Source organism: Neolamprologus multifasciatus, chromosome 2, assembly GCF_963576455.1.
Source record: "Neolamprologus multifasciatus chromosome 2, fNeoMul1.2, whole genome shotgun sequence".
NCBI lineage: Eukaryota > Metazoa > Chordata > Actinopteri > Cichliformes > Cichlidae > Neolamprologus > Neolamprologus multifasciatus.
In genome coordinates this window covers 24,144,094-24,162,217 of record NC_140440.1, presented here as the reverse complement: position 1 = coordinate 24,162,217, position 18,124 = coordinate 24,144,094, and the positions used below count along the sequence as shown (strand labels likewise).

The following is an 18,124-nucleotide window of genomic DNA, read 5'->3' as shown; positions in this document are numbered from 1 at the left end:
TTAATTTAAAAGGTTACAACTTCTCTTTCATATCGGACTGAGCTGGCACGAGTACTGACAAGAACAAATGATGCTCTGCGAGCGAGGCCTTTGTCTTTATTAAAATGTGGCTTTTTACTTCGACTGCGAGTTTCACAATACATCTCAGAGTTTGGCTGTAATTTTCATGCACTCCAAATGAGTTCCATCTTGAGAGGCAGGGCAAAGATAGTTCCTCATTTAAAAACTAATTTTGAAACTGAACGTTTAGGTTTCCGGAGTGTACTGATGTGTGACTTCACTCGTTTGAGTAACTTGGGGACTGGGGGGGACAGCTTGTTAGTCTCAAAATGCTCTATAATGCGTTATTATCACTCACAGCGTTCATGTTTTGTCTCAGTCTTTTCCTGGTGCACAGAGCCAGGGTTTTAGAAAATGATTTTCGCAAACTCCAAGGAGACATAATTCTACAATTAAATCAACCATGTTCTGAGGGAGTCGATGGGAAATTGGCCAAGATGCTTAAAACAAGCGAGGTATGTCACTGATTATACAGGATGGAGTCATCTTGGACATTGTACTACTGAGATTTATACCATTAGTGAGTTGTTCAGATAGCGCTGCAATAATAAATTTTATCGCAAGGCTTTGTTTTTCTCATAGGACATTAAGTCAAGAGTCTTCCAGGAAGCTCACAGTTCTCTGAAGATATCTTCTAGGAGAGTCAAAAGGGACCCAGGCAGTTCTAGAGGTGGGTCAGAGCTGAGAACTGAAAATATCTTGTTAGTTCCAGTCTAATCTGGTAATGACAGCACAAACAGTATATGCTAAGTTAATAAAAAATGAAAGTCAAGTGTTTATTTCCTTCTCTTGCCAGCTCCAACAGCATTTCTGCAGTTAAGGGCTGACACTAACAAACGGCCAGACATAAGAGGTAAAACTAAATCCAAGTCGTTGGCTGTACCGCTGTGCCTTCTGCCATTATTTTGATGAAGCGTATCTTGCCTTTTTCTCACAGGAAATATAACTGTGATCTCTTGGATTGTTTCTGCACAGCGAGGAAATGCAATTTCACAAAAGGAAAACAGAATTGTTGTCCAAGAAGACGGTTATTACTTGGTGTTTGGACAAGTATTGTGTCACTCTAACTCGAGCAGAACTAAATTGATCATGCATATGATTTGTTCCAACCAGTTAGGTAATGTTCTGCTTAATTTGCAGGTTTTGTTTGAAAGCCCAAGCATAGTTATGGGTCATGTCGTTCGAAGTAGGGCCTCAGCTGAAGCCGAGCTGTTACGCTGCCTGCAAGCGATGCCCGATAGATATCCTGCCAACACATGCTACACTGCAGGTCAGTGAGAGACTGCTGCTGTGGAGGTTTTTTTGCTTTTGGATACAGGCACTCTCTGTAATACACAGCGCTGTTCCTTCCTCTACTTATCGAGGTCAAATAGGCATATTTTTGAAAATGTTACACTGTTCCTTGAAAGTGGATCTCTCGTGCTGATTTCTAGTTCCAGTTCTAGTTTCTAGTTTTATTCTTAGACACTATACTAAAGTAGCTTTGCAATAATTTACAGTTCAAAATAATCCCTGTTTATCTTATATCGGGGCCTTTGTGCAGCGACACAGTTTATTCCAGGTTTTAAGCCTGTGTCGGCCAATAGTTTGAAGCATTTTGAGAGCTGCTATTTTGCACTTTTGGAACCAGACATAACCATAACTGGAGCTTGCTTAGCTTTCTGCAAAGGGTATCTACTTACTGATGGTAAATAAGAGGCTAATGAATCTCAGGAACTGTAGTCATTCAAACAAGTCAGCAAGTTAAATACTTTTTCATATAATTCAGTTTACAAACGCTCCAAAAGGCCCTAACACCGCAAGTGCAGTCAACTGTAACTTCCTGTGTTGGGACACCTGTCAAGCTGGGCACGCCCTGAGTTTTAAATATCACCAGCCTCCATTTAAAAAAAAGAAAGAAAAGAAAATTCAGCTACCATGCACTAGCTTATCCATAAATTCCCAAATCTTTGTTTTGTGCCAGGCTATAAACATGCTTGTTAATGCTGTACAGGCCTTTTGACTGGGAGTCTATAGAGTATTTGACCTGGTTTTGGTGCCAGCCTCAAGCATCCATTAGACAAACTGCAGTTTTTGGTATTTCTGCACTGGCTCCATTTTTCTGCCTTGGGCAGTGCCCCTCATAAAAACCATGAGATGGCCATAATATCCAGGATATCCGACAACATACAAGTCCATTAGCAGAAAAAACAATCCAAAAGTAGCAACAATAGTAAAAAGGCTTTTGTGTATAGCCATGTACTATACGTTTAAATACATAGGCACTTTCTGACAGCGTTTGTCCTCTGTTGCAGGCACAGTGCAGTTGCTTCAGGATGACGAGCTAGAACTGGTGATCCCAGACAGGCCCACAGCCCTGATATCTACAGATGAAGACTCAACCTTCTTTGGTGTCATACAGCTGAACTGAAACAAGACAGTGGGAGGATGATAAGGATGCAGCTGACTGTTGCTGGAAGTGGGAAACTGACACTGAGCAGCGTGAGGGCTACGCAGATATAAAGCAGAGTGGCAGCAGCAGGAAAACTATTTTTCCTGCCAGGCAAATACATTTTTTTCAAATATATATTAGCTTTAAAATGTAGAATTTGGGTGCATGTCCTGGGCTGACTCTCAAACATTTGTACCCATGTGCCAGCACCTCCTTTCATCAGTCTATTTTAGGCGTGTTCCTTTATACCTTGCTGGGGGCTTCCCTCCTGTTCCACCTACGCGCTGTCTGCTTATTTGTTCCTCTTGTCTATTTTAAAACGCTTTCCAGAGACTTTGTCAGGAACAAACAAATGTATAAATTTATCTCCCAGGAAGGTTCTTGAACACCACAATAAATAATGTATCATCATCTAATTAAAGTTGTTATAAATGGGATAATATGCGTCGGTGCAAATTTTTTCTCAACTTGTATTTAAAGTGCTAGCAAATTCTAAATGCATTTATCTCTAAAAGTGGCTTCACTTAGCACTAAAAACACAAAATTTGTTTGTCTACAAACCTTTTTTTTTTTTTACAAATTTTTTGCTTACATGTGACCTAAAGCTTGACAGAAAGAGGCGGTCTACGTGGTCATGTCTTTATTGTCTAAATATAGTATCCACCTTCCCTATCTGGTGGCCACAGCTGTTTTCTCTCTCCCTTTTTTTTGATGAAGCATGGCTATAAGAGGGTGTTGGTGTGTGTGTGTGAGTGCATACGAGCTCTGACAACAGCAATGGTACAGTTTAGCAGCAGCAGCAGAGGGAGAATGGTCAGACATATGTTCTCCAACTTCCTACTACTCTGGTCACTCAGCCATGACCTTTGCGTAACAGGACTGACGTACTATGCTTCGAGGGTAGGTTCAACATGATCAATATAAATGCTAAATGTTTTTAAATTTGCACTATTTATTTATTTCTTAAGCCTACAGAATTGCTGGTTTTGATATTTTTTAAAATCTCTGAGGCTCACACTGTGTTCCTTTAATTTCAAGGAGCAGTCCTGGAACAATCGGAATCTCTCTTCTGTCCCTGTGGATTTGGATGTAAGGATCAGAAGACTGGACCTGTCCAATAACTTCATCAGACAGCTTCACACGCTTGAGCTGCCTTACTTGGAGCAGCTGGACTTGAGCAACAACCAGCTGGATCTCATCTCCGAGGGGCTGTTTGAAAACCTGGTTCGACTTGAGCAGCTGAATTTGTCCAAAAACGACCTAAACAACAACCTTGGCAATAACAGCAAAGCCCTCCAATCCGTCAGCGGGCTGAAGGATTTGGACATATCAATGAACGGCCTGAGTGACTTTGCAGCCGAGCACTACCTTAGAAACAAATCCGCCCTCGATCAGCTCAAGATGACCGGTAATGCTTTAACAAGACTTTCACACAAATTATTCACAGAGAGTAAAAGCCTGAGGGCCATTGCTATTGACGACAATCTGATATCTGAGATCGAAGAAGGGACGTTCGAATCACTGATCCAATTAGAGGTGTTAAACTTGGCTAAAAACAATCTTGCGCACATTTGTGATTTTAAATTGCGTCAAGTGAAATTTCTAAATCTGAGCAGAAACTCTGTAGAGTTTTTTGTCACACATGAGGACAGCAGGCTGTACAGGCTTGAAGTTCTTGATCTCAGCCACAACAAACTTCTTTACTTTCCAATCGTTCCGAAAATGAACCGTTTGCGGTATCTTTATTTACAGAATAACATGATCGGTTCCTATTCAGAGGCTGCAGTGGTGTCAGAGACAAATTCTCTTTATAGTGAGATTGTAGGTGAAAAAATTGCAATAAAAAACAACCTACACTCAAACTGGAGGCCCATGCCACTAATTTATATTGACCTGAGCTACAACCACTTCAGGTCTTTCCCAATCGAGACTTTAAGCCTCTTGCTGTCTTTAGAAACTCTGAATCTTAGCTATAACTGTCTACAAAGCATCATCTGGGATGTGAGAAATGACTCTGACTCAGGACCCCTTCGCCAGCTTTTCTTCCGCTCCCTAAAGCACCTTGACCTGCAAAGCAACAGGCTGGTATATATTTCCCCACCTTTTCTCAGTGCACTCACACAAATAGAAAGACTATATCTGCAAGACAACTCAGTCCAACCTTGCACTTCTGCTGATCACTTAGGAAGCATTAACTCAACACAGCAAACAAACCTTGATGACCTTTGTGTTGAATTTGCCTACTTAGGGACTCTAAAACACCTCAATCTTAAAGGAAACGGCATAAAAATGCTTCAGCCTAAAACATTTCAGGGGACTTCTTTGGTTTCCCTCAGCCTTGCAAAAAATCCATCACTGGTCATGCAAGAGGGGGCGCTAGAAGGTGTGCAAACAACTCTTCAGTCCTTAATTATCAGTGAGATCAACTTAACCAGCTCTCGTCTGTTGTCTCTACCGTGCATGCCGGCATTAACCCACCTGAACGTATCGAACAACCTGCTGGATACAATTCCCAGAAGTTTAAGTTGTTCTCCCCTGAGAGAAATTGACATAAGACATAATGTTTTTATAACTTTAAACCCTTCGTTGATTCGTGCTTTATCCACAAACCTTACTGTCATGCATATAAGCGGGAATCCTTTCAACTGCTGTGACAACAGATGGTTGATGGTCTTAAATGAGACGGAGATTACAGTGCCCGATATCAGTGAGGCAGAATGCTTTACAAGAGTTAGAAACCTTATGGTGACAGAATATCTGATGAACCCTTCATTGTACTGTTCATTGCGCACAAAGGCACAGGAAGTTCATTTTGGACAAATGATGATAATCGTCTTATTTGCAATTGTTTTGTTAGCAGTTTTCATCATGTTCAGCAGGAAGCTGTGCTGCACACAGAGATCTGCTATGGTGTGAAGTCTCAAATCAGTCTTTTACAGTTTTTTTAGATAATTTTAGACATGCACATGGGCTATGTAAAGTAAGCATACCATAAACTTGGGGGAGGTGGAAAAGTGAAGATTTTGGTTATTGCACATTACAGTCTTGCAGGACATACCTGCAAAATTTTTGTGACCTCTGCAGCTAAAATCTTAAACTGGAAATTGGCATTACTGATTCCCAAGTGGTTTGGTTACAGTGCACGTAAAATCAAGAATCACAAGAGTTCGTATCCATTCTTCATCGTGAATGTTTGTTTGAAACTAAAAGCTTTAGCCAATGGATTACATTTTTATGACGTCTATGAAGCCTTGCAGAACATTCCAAGAGTCACGACTGGACTCCTGAATAATTCAACACAATTGTCATATAGACCCTTGTAAGAGAGCTTTTGTTTAAACATATTGATTTGTATATATTTTTAAATAAGAATGGCTTATTTTCTCTTTATACAAGAAATGTCATTATACCAGCCTGTTCTGTAATATATAATGTGTGGCTCTGACCCTGGAGACTGTGGTCAGATGTTGCAACGGTGTATGGTTTACATAATAAACATGTCGCACTGAATAACCACGATATCGTGCAGTTCTTTATTTAAGAATACCATTCCCCGCATTTCAGTATCTACAAAATAAATCAATGAGGTGGGAAGGTGAACAATTATAGTTGAAATGCCACCAAATCATAAAATCCTAACTGTAAGGTCATGATCAGAGAAGGTCATCCATTTAGATTGTGAAACTAAGCAACATAACATTAAACTTTGACTTGCATCCTACAATACTGATCCACTGGCAATGGCATGAAAAGATATTTGAAATTGTAAGCAAGTACCTCTGGATGTACACCAAAAGAAAAAAAAGATATGCCATTGAGCAATCTTTCTTGCTGTCTTCCTATTGGCAAATCCCTCTTCTTGAAACTGATGCAAAGTGCCGTTTTGCAACTGGAACCAGTATATGTGATGTCAGCATTATCACGGGTACAGCAAAACTGCCTATCTAACTCTTGAGCAATATTAACTTTAGTAAAATGTCTGTATTGCCCCACCCACACGTTTCAGCTTCTAGATCAAGTAGCAGCTTGACAAGTTCAAGCAAAGAGCACTTGAAGAAAAGAACACTGTGTGGATAGCATTAGGTGTCAAACCATAGGAATGCAACAAGTAAATTGTATTCATTCTTCTTCTTGGTGTTGATAGTTACTGGCATTTAGACATTAGCAACAGCTTGCATGCAAAGTTGCACGACTTTCTGTTTCTACCTCTACACCAGAGGTGCCAAACACATGGCCCCTGGGCCAGAATCAGACCGCCAAAGACTCCATTCTGTCCAACTAAACAGACTTGGAAAAAAATTGAGAAAAGGGGCATAAATTTGGGACTTTTAACTGTATTTTCTATAAGGTTGACAACTTTTCCTACTGATAAGGACCTCCTCCGTAACCATTCATAACACACCAAAGTAACGAAATAATAGATAAACAGTTAAATTCAATATCTACAACTGAAACTTCTATCTTTTTAAAGAGGGTCCACAGTTAGAAGGTCATAGTCTGTTACATCCAGTACTTACAATATGGACAGATTTCTTCCATTTAATACAGCAGCATTTCTTTATCATGTAGAAAAACTGAGACATACTGCTTAAAAAGGTACTTCTTTTTTGTTATATGAAGATATCTGAGGAATTCAATGGATGGTTAAACTTCTGTATGCTGTATGCAGCCCACTATGTCAAATGAGCTTGACATCCTTGCTCTAGACTGTCAAATGCTGTCTGATAAAAAAAAAAAAGAAGAAGTTCTAAATTCTTTTAATTGTTAATTTCATTGGAAATGAAAAAAAAAAAAAACCTCAAACATGCACTATGAAAGATGTCTGAAATCTACTTTTTATATCATTTTAAAAACAGATGTAGACGCAAAGTACTTTAGAGACAGGCACATTTAGCTCCAGGTCTAAAAAAAAACTAAAAAAAAAATTAAAAATTCAGGGTGGTATCATGATACTGATCCGATACCAATACTTTGTACAAAACCTTAATCTTATATATCTTGTCATTTAACATGTATATACTTGCCTGAACATTTCAACAACAAAAAAATCAACATTCACAGTAGTGCTGTTCCACACTACAAATATTGGTATCGATCCAATACCAAGTAAATGCAGGGCCAGGATTGGCTATTATTTGTTATTCGGGTAGCTAATTGGGGGAGAGTAGTTTGCCATGAATTATCGTTTTAATCACCACTATATCACTGATTACTTTCCACAATAATCAGTTAACGCAACAAAACACACCTTTCAGCTTTTCAGGTCTTTTGAAACTGGGTTTTCGGAGACCTGAAATGCAAGTTTTTCTGTCTCTAAACCACACAAAAGGTTTGGACTTTCTTCATAGTGCATATTTGAGGTTTATTTTTCGATCCATTCCGCCCACCTCTACTGACTGGGGCCTCTTCTCAAGACGGCGGCCTGGCCTTGGTGGAAAAAGGAGTGGGATACATTTTTATGACAACCGGGTTTTTAAAGAAGAAACCGAGGTCAAAAAGTAGACTAAAAGGAATTGTTCCACTATGGTAATGTGCGGAACCCCCAAGAAAATCTATGAAAAGAAAAGGACCGTCAAAGTCGGGAATAATAACGCTAATTGGCTAGCTAACTAGCCGCTAACTAGCCACCAGTCATACTGGCAGGGGTCACGTACGCCATGGCTCCTCACCAGCTGGCTGTCACCCTCCAGTCGACGCCCTCCATGATCTCCCAGAAAGTGCAGTTAACTTACCAGCTGTTCTTGCTGGAAAATGCCCGGAATAAACTTGAACAAGACCTTCGCAACTTCACCATCAAGGTAAAGCTAGCTGCAAGCGAGCGACTAATTAATGCATTTAGTTACATTAGCTGATATTGCTAAGACCAATGGGAAAAGGTACAGTGTGTTCGTCATTACAAAAACGTGAAATATCAGCTGACTGCCAAAATTGGTTTCCTCTGAACTAATAAACACAATGTATGTGTATTTTTAAATAAACCACACAAATTTTCCCGTTTTTTACAACCAGGCCTATAAAGATGTCCAAGGTTACCTGAATTCATCTTGTCCCAGGAGCTTGTTCAGCGATCTCTCAAAAGCTTTAGATGTGAAATGTCAAACAGTCGCAAAGCTTTCAGCTTCATTAAAGGACCTCACAGCTGGTAAGTTATAAATTAATCGTATAGCTACAGATGGATAAGTAACTGTATTAATAAACCTCTGCTGCCTGCTTTTCCCATCAGACCCGCAGGTTTGTCTCCTTCCTAAAGTTAAAAATGGAGTCAGCGGAAATCAGATACAACAGCTTGGCGTCAAAGAGATTCAGATTACAGATGTTTTTAAGTTTGGGCCCATGTTAAAGAACTCGCTGATGGCGAGCTCAATAGCAAAAGCAATCCAGGTACTGGGAGCCATGGTGTCTCTTCAGCAGCTACAACGCTTCCTCACCTCGAAGCCTGCAGCAGGCTATCAGGACAACATGATATGCAGGCGTTCTTCAAGCCTCACCAGCACTGTTTTGACTTCCAGTTGTGATTTTAAGGTTGAAGAAAAGCAGGTTGATTTTGAGGAGAAGAGCCAAACGGATGCTGGGATTTTTCCACCTGTCACTGATGAGAGTTGTGACAGAAGTGCAGAGAGGCCTCAAATACTTTTACCTCCCTTAAAAGCTGTTTTCCCCGAGCTCAGTAACCCAAAACCCATGAACACCACACCACTATTACACTGGGGATGTGAAGATGATGTCAAGGTGCAACACCAAAAACAAACATCCTCCCAGCTGCTGCACTTCCTCAGAGCAAAAGTTAAAAACATGGGTTCACTGGAGGTCACGGCCATGGAGTGGGCTAAACGTGCATACAGTTCAGATTTACAGCAGCCTGTGTCACCTACCATTACAACACAAAAAGACCAGTTCAGTCACGTTGTCACCGATCTGGTAGAAGTTCTTGCTCCAAAAACTTTGAATGCAAAGTTTGAAACCCAAGCCCCAGTCTTCAGAGTGAAAAAAGCCAAGTCAAGCGGCTCTCTCATCTATAGTTGCGTGATTGCAACACAAACTGAACTCTGGGATATTGGAGACATCTTCGCAGAGGTAGTGGATAGGGTCTCTGATCCTGGACCCTTGGGAAGTGAAGACTGCCAAAATATAACTACTCAGCCAGAGATTGTGGGTGTGAATATCCACTGGAAACCCAAAAGTCCCAAGTACGCAGAGCCTGAACGTGATAACAGTTCTGATGGTGCGAAAATGGCAACAACCAACAGTTTAAAGATTCCCGATTTCCAAATTCGAAGATTTGAAGAAACTGAGGTTGTGGTGTCTCACATTGTGAGTCCGAGCAACTTCTACATCCAGCAGGCAGACCCCCATGAGAATCTACAGGCCTTTGCCACAGAGTAAGTCATTCATTGCTGAGGCTAAACTTAAGTCTGCTTTTTCTCAGATTTTCCCGCTGATTCACTGATGACATTTTCAGAATTTAAAGAGCCATTTATGCCTTTTATTCATAACCGTTTTCTTTGTAGATTTTTTTTTTCTTTTTTAATAACCCACATGTTTCTGGTCATCATCATCATTATTATTTTCATTTGGCACAGCTGGAAAGCCAGTAGTTCATATGCTGAGCAGAACTGCATTCCAGATATTGGAACCGTAGTAATGGGTTGGTTCGCCGAGCGAGAACAATGGTGCAGGAGCCAGGTGATAAAGATATGTGGAGTGAGCAGAGGTGGGTTCTGTTGTTGTATTGGAATGTTTTTGCAGATGTATGCCTCTAGATGGTAGCAGTGTCACTTTGTTTTCCTGGTAGCCACTTGGGAATATCACACTGGATTTTTAGGCTTGCTTTGTATGCTCTCTGTCTTTTGGATGTAAGATGGTGCTGGGACAGAGACATCCATCAAGGTGGAAGTGAAAAAGTTGGACTATGGTGACACTGCCTGTCTGTCACTGTCAAATATAAAGGAGCTGACCCCTGAAATGGCTACTATACCACTTCAGGCTGTGCAGGTTTCACTGGCTAATGTAAGTGGATTTACAGTCTTCCACCTGCATGGGCACTTAAAAATCTTCAGAGAGTCATACGTGCTGTCCCTGCCAGAGTTTGCATACATGGAAATGTTAAAAAGCTGTGCTGTGAGAGTGTGGGCTCAATTATTTGCATTTGTCCACTATTAGTCACAGCGTTATCTGTTACTTGGTGAGAAAAGGAAATGAATTATCTCAGTTCATGGTATTTTGTGTGTATTTCCTATCCCTTAGGTGACGCCTGTGAATGGGAGAGATTGGTCTGAGGAGGCAGTCGGCTGGTTCAAAGCAACTGTACACAACAGGACCCTCTATGCTAGGCTGTACCCACAGGAAAGCAAAGTTACAGTCGAGCTGTTCATGGAAAAGGGAAAGCTCGGAGCCATGAGGTATCGAAACATAAAACACAGTCAATTAATTGTGGCATAAAAATTGTTAGTGGACAGAATTTTAACTGTAAAAAAATTATTAAGTCACCATTAAATATTTTATCAGTACAAGCAATGTAATTTGTTAAATTAAGAAGTAGCATGGTGACTGTATAGTAATGTGAAAAAGTCTTGAGCCACAACTTGTTTCTTTTTCCTTTCCTTTCATGTATTTTGCTAGGAAAACGAGTGCAGTTTGTTGAAACATATGCAAACATACCTGGAAATGCAGGAAATAAGGCAAAAACAGAGTTTGCACAATTCTTACAAATTTCAAAATAAATATTTGGAACGACCACTTATCATTTTGAACGCAGCCTGAACTCTTAGGCAGCTTCCTTGTCACTTCTTTAAATGGTCTTCAGGAATAGTTCTCCAGGCTTCTTGAAGGTCATTCAGCACTCTTCTTGGGAAGTTGGCTGTCTTTTTGTTCTGTCGAGATGATCCCACACTGCTTCAGTAATCTGCTTTGAGGCAGCCAGTTCATTACTGACTGCGGTTTTCTATCCAGGTATCCTTTTACTGTATTAGCAGTGACATTGGGATTATTGTCATGCTGATTGGCCATCTTCAGTTGGATGCCTTGCAGATGGCATTGCATGGTGGTGGATCAAAATCTTAACAGTACTCATCAGTCATGACAAGATCCCCAGTACCTCTGGCTGAAACTCCTTTTTCCGTTTCCTCTGTTAAGCTTTGTTTATTTATTTATTTTTAACATAAGTTGTCTTGGCTTGAAATGGAACCTCAAACCATGACGGCACCAGAAGTTTCATCCTCATAAGACCTTGTCGCCACAGATTTTGCCTGCTACTTCTTTTGTACTCCTCTTGTCCAGTTTGCCCAAAATCTTTTGAGGACACACTGCACTCCATGCTGAAATATGCTAAGTGTTAAGTTCATAGCTCTTTAGGAATCACCTTGTTGATGCAAAAATATTATTATGCCTGTTAAACTGTTATCTTTGGCATTTTTCATAGATTCAGCAAAAGAAATGAGAAAACATAAACAGGCAACAGGCTGCTCATAATAGGGGATTAAAGATAAAACGTAAAACTGGTCTTTCACACAGAAAGTAGTTTACTTTTTCTTTTTTCTTTTCTTAATGCTCGAATCATTTAAAGGCCACAGTGTTGGGTGGTTTAACAAATGTTCCTCTTAAAATGAGCAAAAAAGCAGCAAGGGTTCAAATAAACACTCTGTTGTCCAGGCTTTCAGAAAGACTTTTGCACAGCACTGTTTATCTGTTTGTGCCATAAATACGCAAAATACAATCATCTACACTACATTCAAAAAGGACCAATAAGTAATGATCAAATATGTGGTCTTCTGGCTAAGTTGCACAAGTCATCTGGAAATAGCAACGTTTTTGTCTTTCTGGTAAATATTAGTAACTTTATGAACACACTTAACACATCATTTCAGGAGGGGTGCTTCATTGTCTTTGAGACTGGCCCAGAATGGACATGCCATCCACAGCAAACTTAAGAAGACCAGTCTCATCAAAAGAAGTAAGTTACATTATATTTTAAAAATGCATTTTCTCTAAGAGTCCACACTACACTAATATACTTCAATGCGATGTGTTTATTCCTCGTTGTCACCGCTCTATGTTGATATTCACAATTTTCCATTTTGTTTTGTAGACAGTGTTCAGCTTAAAGCCCAGAAACAGGACTCTGACTGGGAGAAGTATCTCATATCATGCTACACTCAAAGGAAGTAGTTCAGGTGTGTGTGTGTGTGTGTGTGTGATTATGTTGGCGTCCTTTTATCCTAATTGAATGATTGCACAACCAGTGCTAAAGTTAAAATGCAAGCTTACTGTACCATGCAGCTCGAACATATAGTGTATACCAACATTGTTTATAGTGTAAAACCTAAACGAGTAAAATGTTTGAATGAGGAACAAAAATATTCCTTTTAGACTGACCATCTGTGTGCAACATACAGTGGACTGAGTTGTCGCCAACTTGAAAGGCTATACAAAGTTGAAAGGTATTTGGGGGGAAAAAATTAAATGTAGATTTATAAAGGATTGACTGGACTAGTGCACATTAAGTCGTGTGTGTATATATAAGCTATCTTGTGTATTTTTAGTTCCTACAGTTAGAGCTGGAAAACTGGTTCAACTAAGCATACATTTATGTTCTCTCTAAGACAACTAAATAGGAAATTTCTTTCTTCTTTTGTATCTCGAGCTTTTCTTCTTTATGTACAGGGAAAGCATACAAAACTAGTTTTGCTTGTTTTATTTTGACCATGTAATTTGAAGATATTGGTTAACCTGTTCCCTTTTCCTGTGTTTAAGAACAGAACTGTATTTCAAGTCCTGATTATTTTTAGCCAGTAGACGGTGCCTGCTCAGTCTGATTACCCGCTCTCTATTAAGTTGTATTCATATCTATATTATTACCTTATCTGCATGCTACAACAGGTCTTTTTTGGTTTTGTTTTTTAAATGTATAATTTTTCTTTGATGATCACAGAAAAGCTTTGCTGACTTGATAATATTGTTCTTATGCAATGGCAAACCTATCTTTATTTTTGCTTATTTGCCTTTGAAATAAAGATGTGTTCTCTACAATTGCACATTTGTATCTCTTCCTTGTGTAGAGAGAATGTAAATGAGGTGCAGTTCATTCAGATTATTAGCAGGCCACCCAAACCCTCCCACTGCACTGTCAGAAGTGACGGTATGGCCTGCGAGTGACGCAGAAAAACTCATGGCACAGTGAGCCACTGTGTGTCATCTGATTGTACATGACAAACAACCACGTTGTGTTGCCGTAAATCATGGTTTCTGCTGTTTTGTGGAAGGGGGTGTGACCACAACTAACCTGTTGACGGTGCTATGTAAATAATAACTTTTAATATGAACCATTTCAGATTGTTTCAGGGCGTGCACATTTGGTAACATGTTATATTGGACTTAACTGAACTAATCTGTGTGACTGGGTTAATATATTAGTATTGTCGGAATTAAAAAGGCTAGATAACATCAAAAATTAAAGCTGTATTTTATTTTTAAAGTGCAAATGACAATTTAATCAAATCATAAATCTTTTAAAGTGCTGTAGCATTCAAATTAGCCACTCCATTAGACTATGCAGTAGTTCCCTAGTTCATATATAATCTGGATGAATTCGTAAACCTGTTAATGTTGCAGCAGCAGTGACTCGGGTCAAAAGCGTCCTTCACTTCCCTGTCCTGCCAAGCACAATAAATAATGTGGCAGGCTGAGGCCTTTTGTGTCCACACAGATTCTTTCTTTTGCCCTGGGGTAGGCGGAAATCGAGGCGTTTGATCTGAATTCTGAAAGAGTCTTGTTGCAGCCCCATAAAGGGTGCCATTGTATGTAAATAGTTTATATAAGAGCATATGACCGCTACGGTGCAGGGCAGTGGCTAGTGGCGGAGGAATGATTAGCATTTTCCAAACGCATGGTGTTCTCAATCCAGCCTTTTGGCTTGCTAAAAAACACAAATTTGAATTTATTTCTTCCCATTTTGTACACATTTTTGTGTACCACCAGCAGCTGAAGGTAAAAATCCATGTTATCTCCTTTCTAATTGTTTTATACTAACAGGGGTTGAGGTTGGATTTGGGGTGAGTGATGACTGACATGCCCCAGTGACTTGACTTGGCAAATACTTGGCATGCTTACGGTCTCATCATCATTCCCTTTATGGTAGCAATGTTTTACTGAATATGCTTTAAAAGTCACATAATTTTAAGATCTGTTTAAGGCAAATCTCAAAGAACATAGCTATTCTCAAACAATAGAGATCTCTCAAGGAAAAAAAAAAAGGAAAGCCTCAATGAGATGCATGTCTTGCTGCTCCCTTGGAGAAATTTGCTGGCAGTCTGTCTGCAGTTGGGCTGTAAGCCAGCCTGGGAGTAGAGTATTAATACAGGATAAGCATATCACGTGGTTCTGCAAATGTTTTGCAATTGGTTTCAACCTGTTGCGTCTTCTGACGGTGCATGATGGCAGGCCATCGCCCCTGTTTTTATACAGCCGGCAGGCTACTTGGCAATTCTTGTCTGTTGTTCCTGACTGCCAAATCCGGCTTGATGCTCAGGTCATACTTCAAGATGGTCATCTTTGGACCCGGTGCTGCTTATGCCGCTTGCACCGCCGGCTGAGCCTGGTAAACCTCTAACTACTCATGTTACACCGGTTAGATTTTTTCTGAAATGCTAAGTTTTGTGTGCAGTTATAGTCTAAAGACCTTATTTAACTGGCAAGCCATTGTGACTTCATGCCAGTAATAAAAAAGGGGGAGTAAATTTTCTTAGTAATTAGAATTTTGGGTGATTTTTAGATGCAAAGCATCCCACACATGTAACTGCCTAAACCTGTAAAAACTTATATTAATCCCTTTTTTCCCCAGACCTGGAGTCGAAAATGAACTGGGGGTCCTTTTATGCCGTGATCAGCGGTGTAAACAGGCACTCTACTGGCATCGGACGCGTCTGGCTGTCTGTCATCTTCATCTTCCGCATCCTGGTCCTGGTGGTTGCTGCGGAGAGCGTCTGGGGCGATGAAAAGTCCGGCTTCACCTGCAACACCCAGCAGCCCGGCTGCAATAGCGTCTGCTACGACCAGTTCTTCCCAATTTCACACATCCGTCTGTGGGCGCTCCAGCTCATCCTGGTCTCCACCCCTGCACTCTTAGTGGCCATGCACGTAGCCCACCGAAGGCACATCGACAAGAAGATCCTGAAGAGGGCAGGCCGCAGTAGTCCCAAAGAGCTGGAACACATCAAGAACCAGAAGTTTCAGATCACGGGCGCTCTGTGGTGGACATACATGATCAGTATCATCTTTAGAATAATTTTCGAAGTGGCTTTTCTCTACATCTTTTACTTGATCTATCCTGACTTTAAGATGGTGCGCTTGGTGAAATGTGACTCATTCCCTTGCCCCAATACGGTGGACTGCTTTGTCTCCAGACCGACAGAAAAGACCATATTCACTGTGTTCATGCTGGCAGTGTCTGCGGTGTGTGTGCTGCTCAACCTGGCAGAGGTGGTGTATCTCATAGGCAGGGCCTGCAAACGGTCCTTCCGCGGCTCTGAAGACGAGTCAAAGTTACCATGGATAAGCCAAAGATTGTCCACTTACAAGCAAAATGAAATCAATCAGCTGATAGCAGATCATTCTCTCAAGTCTAAGTTCACTGTGACCAAAAAGAGCCCAGCCGAGAGGGGTGAGAGGTGTTCTGCTTTCTGAGACTCTCTTGAACTAATGAGTAACCTCACCTGACCAAGTAGTATCTCATGCATTAAAGTCACATATATACTGTGTATTAGGTCAATTTCAGCTTTTTGGCTATTTATTTAAACATAATTCAGTCAGTGGATATTAGATTCTTGTTTTTATCTGTTCATTTTTACTCACAAATATTGGCTGCTGATCTCGCCTAAACTATTTAGAGTCTGTAGTGAAGGTTTAAAGACCAAACTGGTGCTTATGAACATTTTAGCTCATTTACTGCAAATCCAAGGTGGCTGCTGTTACAATAAAACAAGCTTACCTTGATTAGATCTTTAGGGGTTTTTTTTCTTTTTTTTTTCTTTTTTTCTGGTTTCCACAATGCTTCTGAAGGCTTCCATTATATTATTTTTTAGTATAAATAGCAGTTTGTCAAGTTGTTGACAAGCTTAGGCTGACTGAGTGTGATGCCTTGTTTTTGTAACAGCTGTATTGTTGTTGCAGCTCAGTATTCTTAGAAGAATCAAAACAGGTGTACTGATTGTTGTTGAATATGAGCAATTTAAAACATACCAGTTATAATTGGTGCAAAAAGTCTGCAATATAAAGATTGCTGTTTGGAAAAGGGTTTGTAATCTGTACATAAGTCCACACCATAGCAGATTTAAGGAAATTGTGGACGCCACAATTCCAAAGTAAACAAACAAAAACACGTAACGGTAAAAGTCAACCGAAATGCTCTGAAACATCACTTTGGTCCTTTAAAAATCAGAGGTTATTGAAGGAGTTGAAATGCTGGATGAGAAATTCAAAAAATGAAACCATTAGAAGCTGTTGGATGTATAGGACAGCACATATAAATGGGTAAAATGACTTGAACAGCTGTTAACTGTATGGTGGTTAGATTTTATTGGGTGGTCACTGATTTTTTCTGAACTTAATGTAGACTGCTTGTTGCTACAGTTGGTGCTAGAAAAGAAATTTTCAATTAAAAAAAACAAAACAATCTAATACTGTCCAAACATGATTGCCATGTCATCACCGGTGCCTGTAAGCCACAGTGTTGAAACCAGCTGCCTAATATCATGCCATCAAAAGAGCTCAAATGCACCGAAGCATGAAACTTCGACTTTTTGAAGTTGTGTATCTGGAGAGTTTGGAGGCCAGGTTACTACCTTGATCTGTTGTGTTCAGATGGTAGCACTCTCACACATGCAAAGAAGTTTCCACAGAGAACACTGTTTTGTAAGGATGTTCAACCATCAGCGGTTTTAATATTGTGGCTTCTACATGTGTGTTCACTTTGACTTGTCGGTAAACGTTCATCAATTTTCAGCTCATAATCCCCAAAAAGTTAAAAATGTCGGTGTTATTCCTTTCCGCTTGTCTGCAGAGGTACCTCAGCTTAGAATTTGTCCAGTCTCATTACTGCAGATATCCTTGAGTTAGAATACCTTTCCTTACTTTTCATCTTTGTAAAATTTTCTTCCAGTGGGCTTAAATAAATGTTTGCAGCTGACGTACTGTTTAACAGACCCTAGTATTAACCATCATGATATATTAGTGAACATCTCACTTGTCCTGTAAATGTAAATAAAATGTAAAGTAGCTGTTTATACAAATCGTTTGCCATGTGTGCGTTTAACATACAAACAACCCTTTCTAAATGCACATGTAGCAGTTTACATCCAGGTAATCAATCCAGATAAACTATACAATGGGTTGAAACAGTGTACATTGTGGATTATGAAGAAATAAACTGGCAGATAATATGAGATTATTCAGCAAACATGCAGTGTGTTGTTTCTTTGAGTACCTGATGAAATAATGAAATATGTCTGAAGTGAGTTGTGTTTAGTAGCTAGGATTTTAACTCATTGAAACTCAGCTTTTTTAATAAATAAATACATTTACCCCTTTCCTGTCACTGTGGTTTGGAACTTCAGGATGCCAGTAGTTGTTCATCTCCAAATC

At 40.0% G+C, this 18,124-nt stretch overlaps 4 protein-coding genes across 6 annotated transcripts; all 4 read left to right on the top strand.

Annotated features, from left to right (window-relative positions):
- Positions 1–229: 229 nt before the first annotated feature.
- On the top strand, positions 230–2,912 carry LOC146524407 (tumor necrosis factor ligand superfamily member 13B-like). Of its 2 annotated transcripts, XM_085179443.1 has the most exons (6): positions 230–515; positions 643–730; positions 857–913; positions 998–1,110; positions 1,201–1,330; positions 2,355–2,912. In XM_085179443.1, the coding sequence occupies exons 1-6, from the start codon at positions 330–332 to the stop codon at positions 2,468–2,470; spliced, it is 690 nt and encodes a 229-aa protein (XP_085035569.1). In that variant the 5' UTR covers positions 230–329; the 3' UTR covers positions 2,471–2,912. The 2 variants fall into 2 exon arrangements, with proteins under 2 accessions (XP_085035569.1, XP_085035560.1); XM_085179434.1 differs by having other exon boundaries at positions 998–1,330.
- Positions 2,913–3,029: 117 nt separating this feature from the next.
- Positions 3,030–6,007, top strand: LOC146524406 (transforming growth factor beta activator LRRC32-like). Its single transcript, XM_085179347.1, has 2 exons — positions 3,030–3,391; positions 3,530–6,007. Exons 1-2 carry the CDS (start codon positions 3,203–3,205, stop codon positions 5,405–5,407), a joined length of 2,067 nt encoding a protein of 688 aa, XP_085035473.1. The 5' UTR covers positions 3,030–3,202; the 3' UTR covers positions 5,408–6,007.
- A 1,618-nt stretch (positions 6,008–7,625) lies between these two features.
- On the top strand, positions 7,626–14,399 carry LOC146524405 (uncharacterized). Its single transcript, XM_085179360.1, has 8 exons — positions 7,626–8,289; positions 8,501–8,633; positions 8,715–9,870; positions 10,072–10,202; positions 10,350–10,498; positions 10,736–10,890; positions 12,355–12,440; positions 12,576–14,399. The coding sequence occupies exons 1-8, from the start codon at positions 8,149–8,151 to the stop codon at positions 12,653–12,655; spliced, it is 2,031 nt and encodes a 676-aa protein (XP_085035486.1). The 5' UTR covers positions 7,626–8,148; the 3' UTR covers positions 12,656–14,399.
- Positions 14,368–18,069, top strand: LOC146524404 (gap junction beta-1 protein-like). 2 transcript variants are annotated; one of them, XM_085179420.1, is made up of 2 exons: positions 14,368–14,473; positions 15,327–18,069. In XM_085179420.1, exon 2 carries the CDS (start codon positions 15,341–15,343, stop codon positions 16,166–16,168), a length of 828 nt encoding a protein of 275 aa, XP_085035546.1. In that variant the 5' UTR covers positions 14,368–14,473; positions 15,327–15,340; the 3' UTR covers positions 16,169–18,069. The 2 variants fall into 2 exon arrangements, with proteins under 2 accessions (XP_085035546.1, XP_085035542.1); XM_085179416.1 differs by lacking the exon at positions 14,368–14,473 and adding an exon at positions 14,515–15,083.
- The last annotated feature ends 55 nt before the right edge of the window (positions 18,070–18,124 follow it).

Coding starts and splice junctions, on each gene's coding strand:
- LOC146524407 (XM_085179434.1), top strand. CDS start 330: ATGCTCTATAATGCGTTATTATCACTCACAGCGTTCATGTTTTGTCTC. Junction 516..642: donor AGATGCTTAAAACAAGCGAG/GTATGTCACTGA, acceptor TTTTTCTCATAG/GACATTAAGTCAAGAGTCTT. Junction 914..997: donor CAAACGGCCAGACATAAGAG/GTAAAACTAAAT, acceptor TTTTTCTCACAG/GAAATATAACTGTGATCTCT.
- LOC146524406 (XM_085179347.1), top strand. CDS start 3,203: ATGAAGCATGGCTATAAGAGGGTGTTGGTGTGTGTGTGTGAGTGCATA. Junction 3,392..3,529: donor TGACGTACTATGCTTCGAGG/GTAGGTTCAACA, acceptor TTTAATTTCAAG/GAGCAGTCCTGGAACAATCG.
- LOC146524404 (XM_085179416.1), top strand. CDS start 15,056: ATGCCGCTTGCACCGCCGGCTGAGCCTG. Junction 15,084..15,326: donor TGCACCGCCGGCTGAGCCTG/GTAAACCTCTAA, acceptor TTTTTTCCCCAG/ACCTGGAGTCGAAAATGAAC.
- LOC146524405 (XM_085179360.1), top strand. CDS start 8,149: ATGGCTCCTCACCAGCTGGCTGTCACCCTCCAGTCGACGCCCTCCATG. Junction 8,634..8,714: donor ATTAAAGGACCTCACAGCTG/GTAAGTTATAAA, acceptor TTTTCCCATCAG/ACCCGCAGGTTTGTCTCCTT. Junction 9,871..10,071: donor CTACAGGCCTTTGCCACAGA/GTAAGTCATTCA, acceptor CATTTGGCACAG/CTGGAAAGCCAGTAGTTCAT.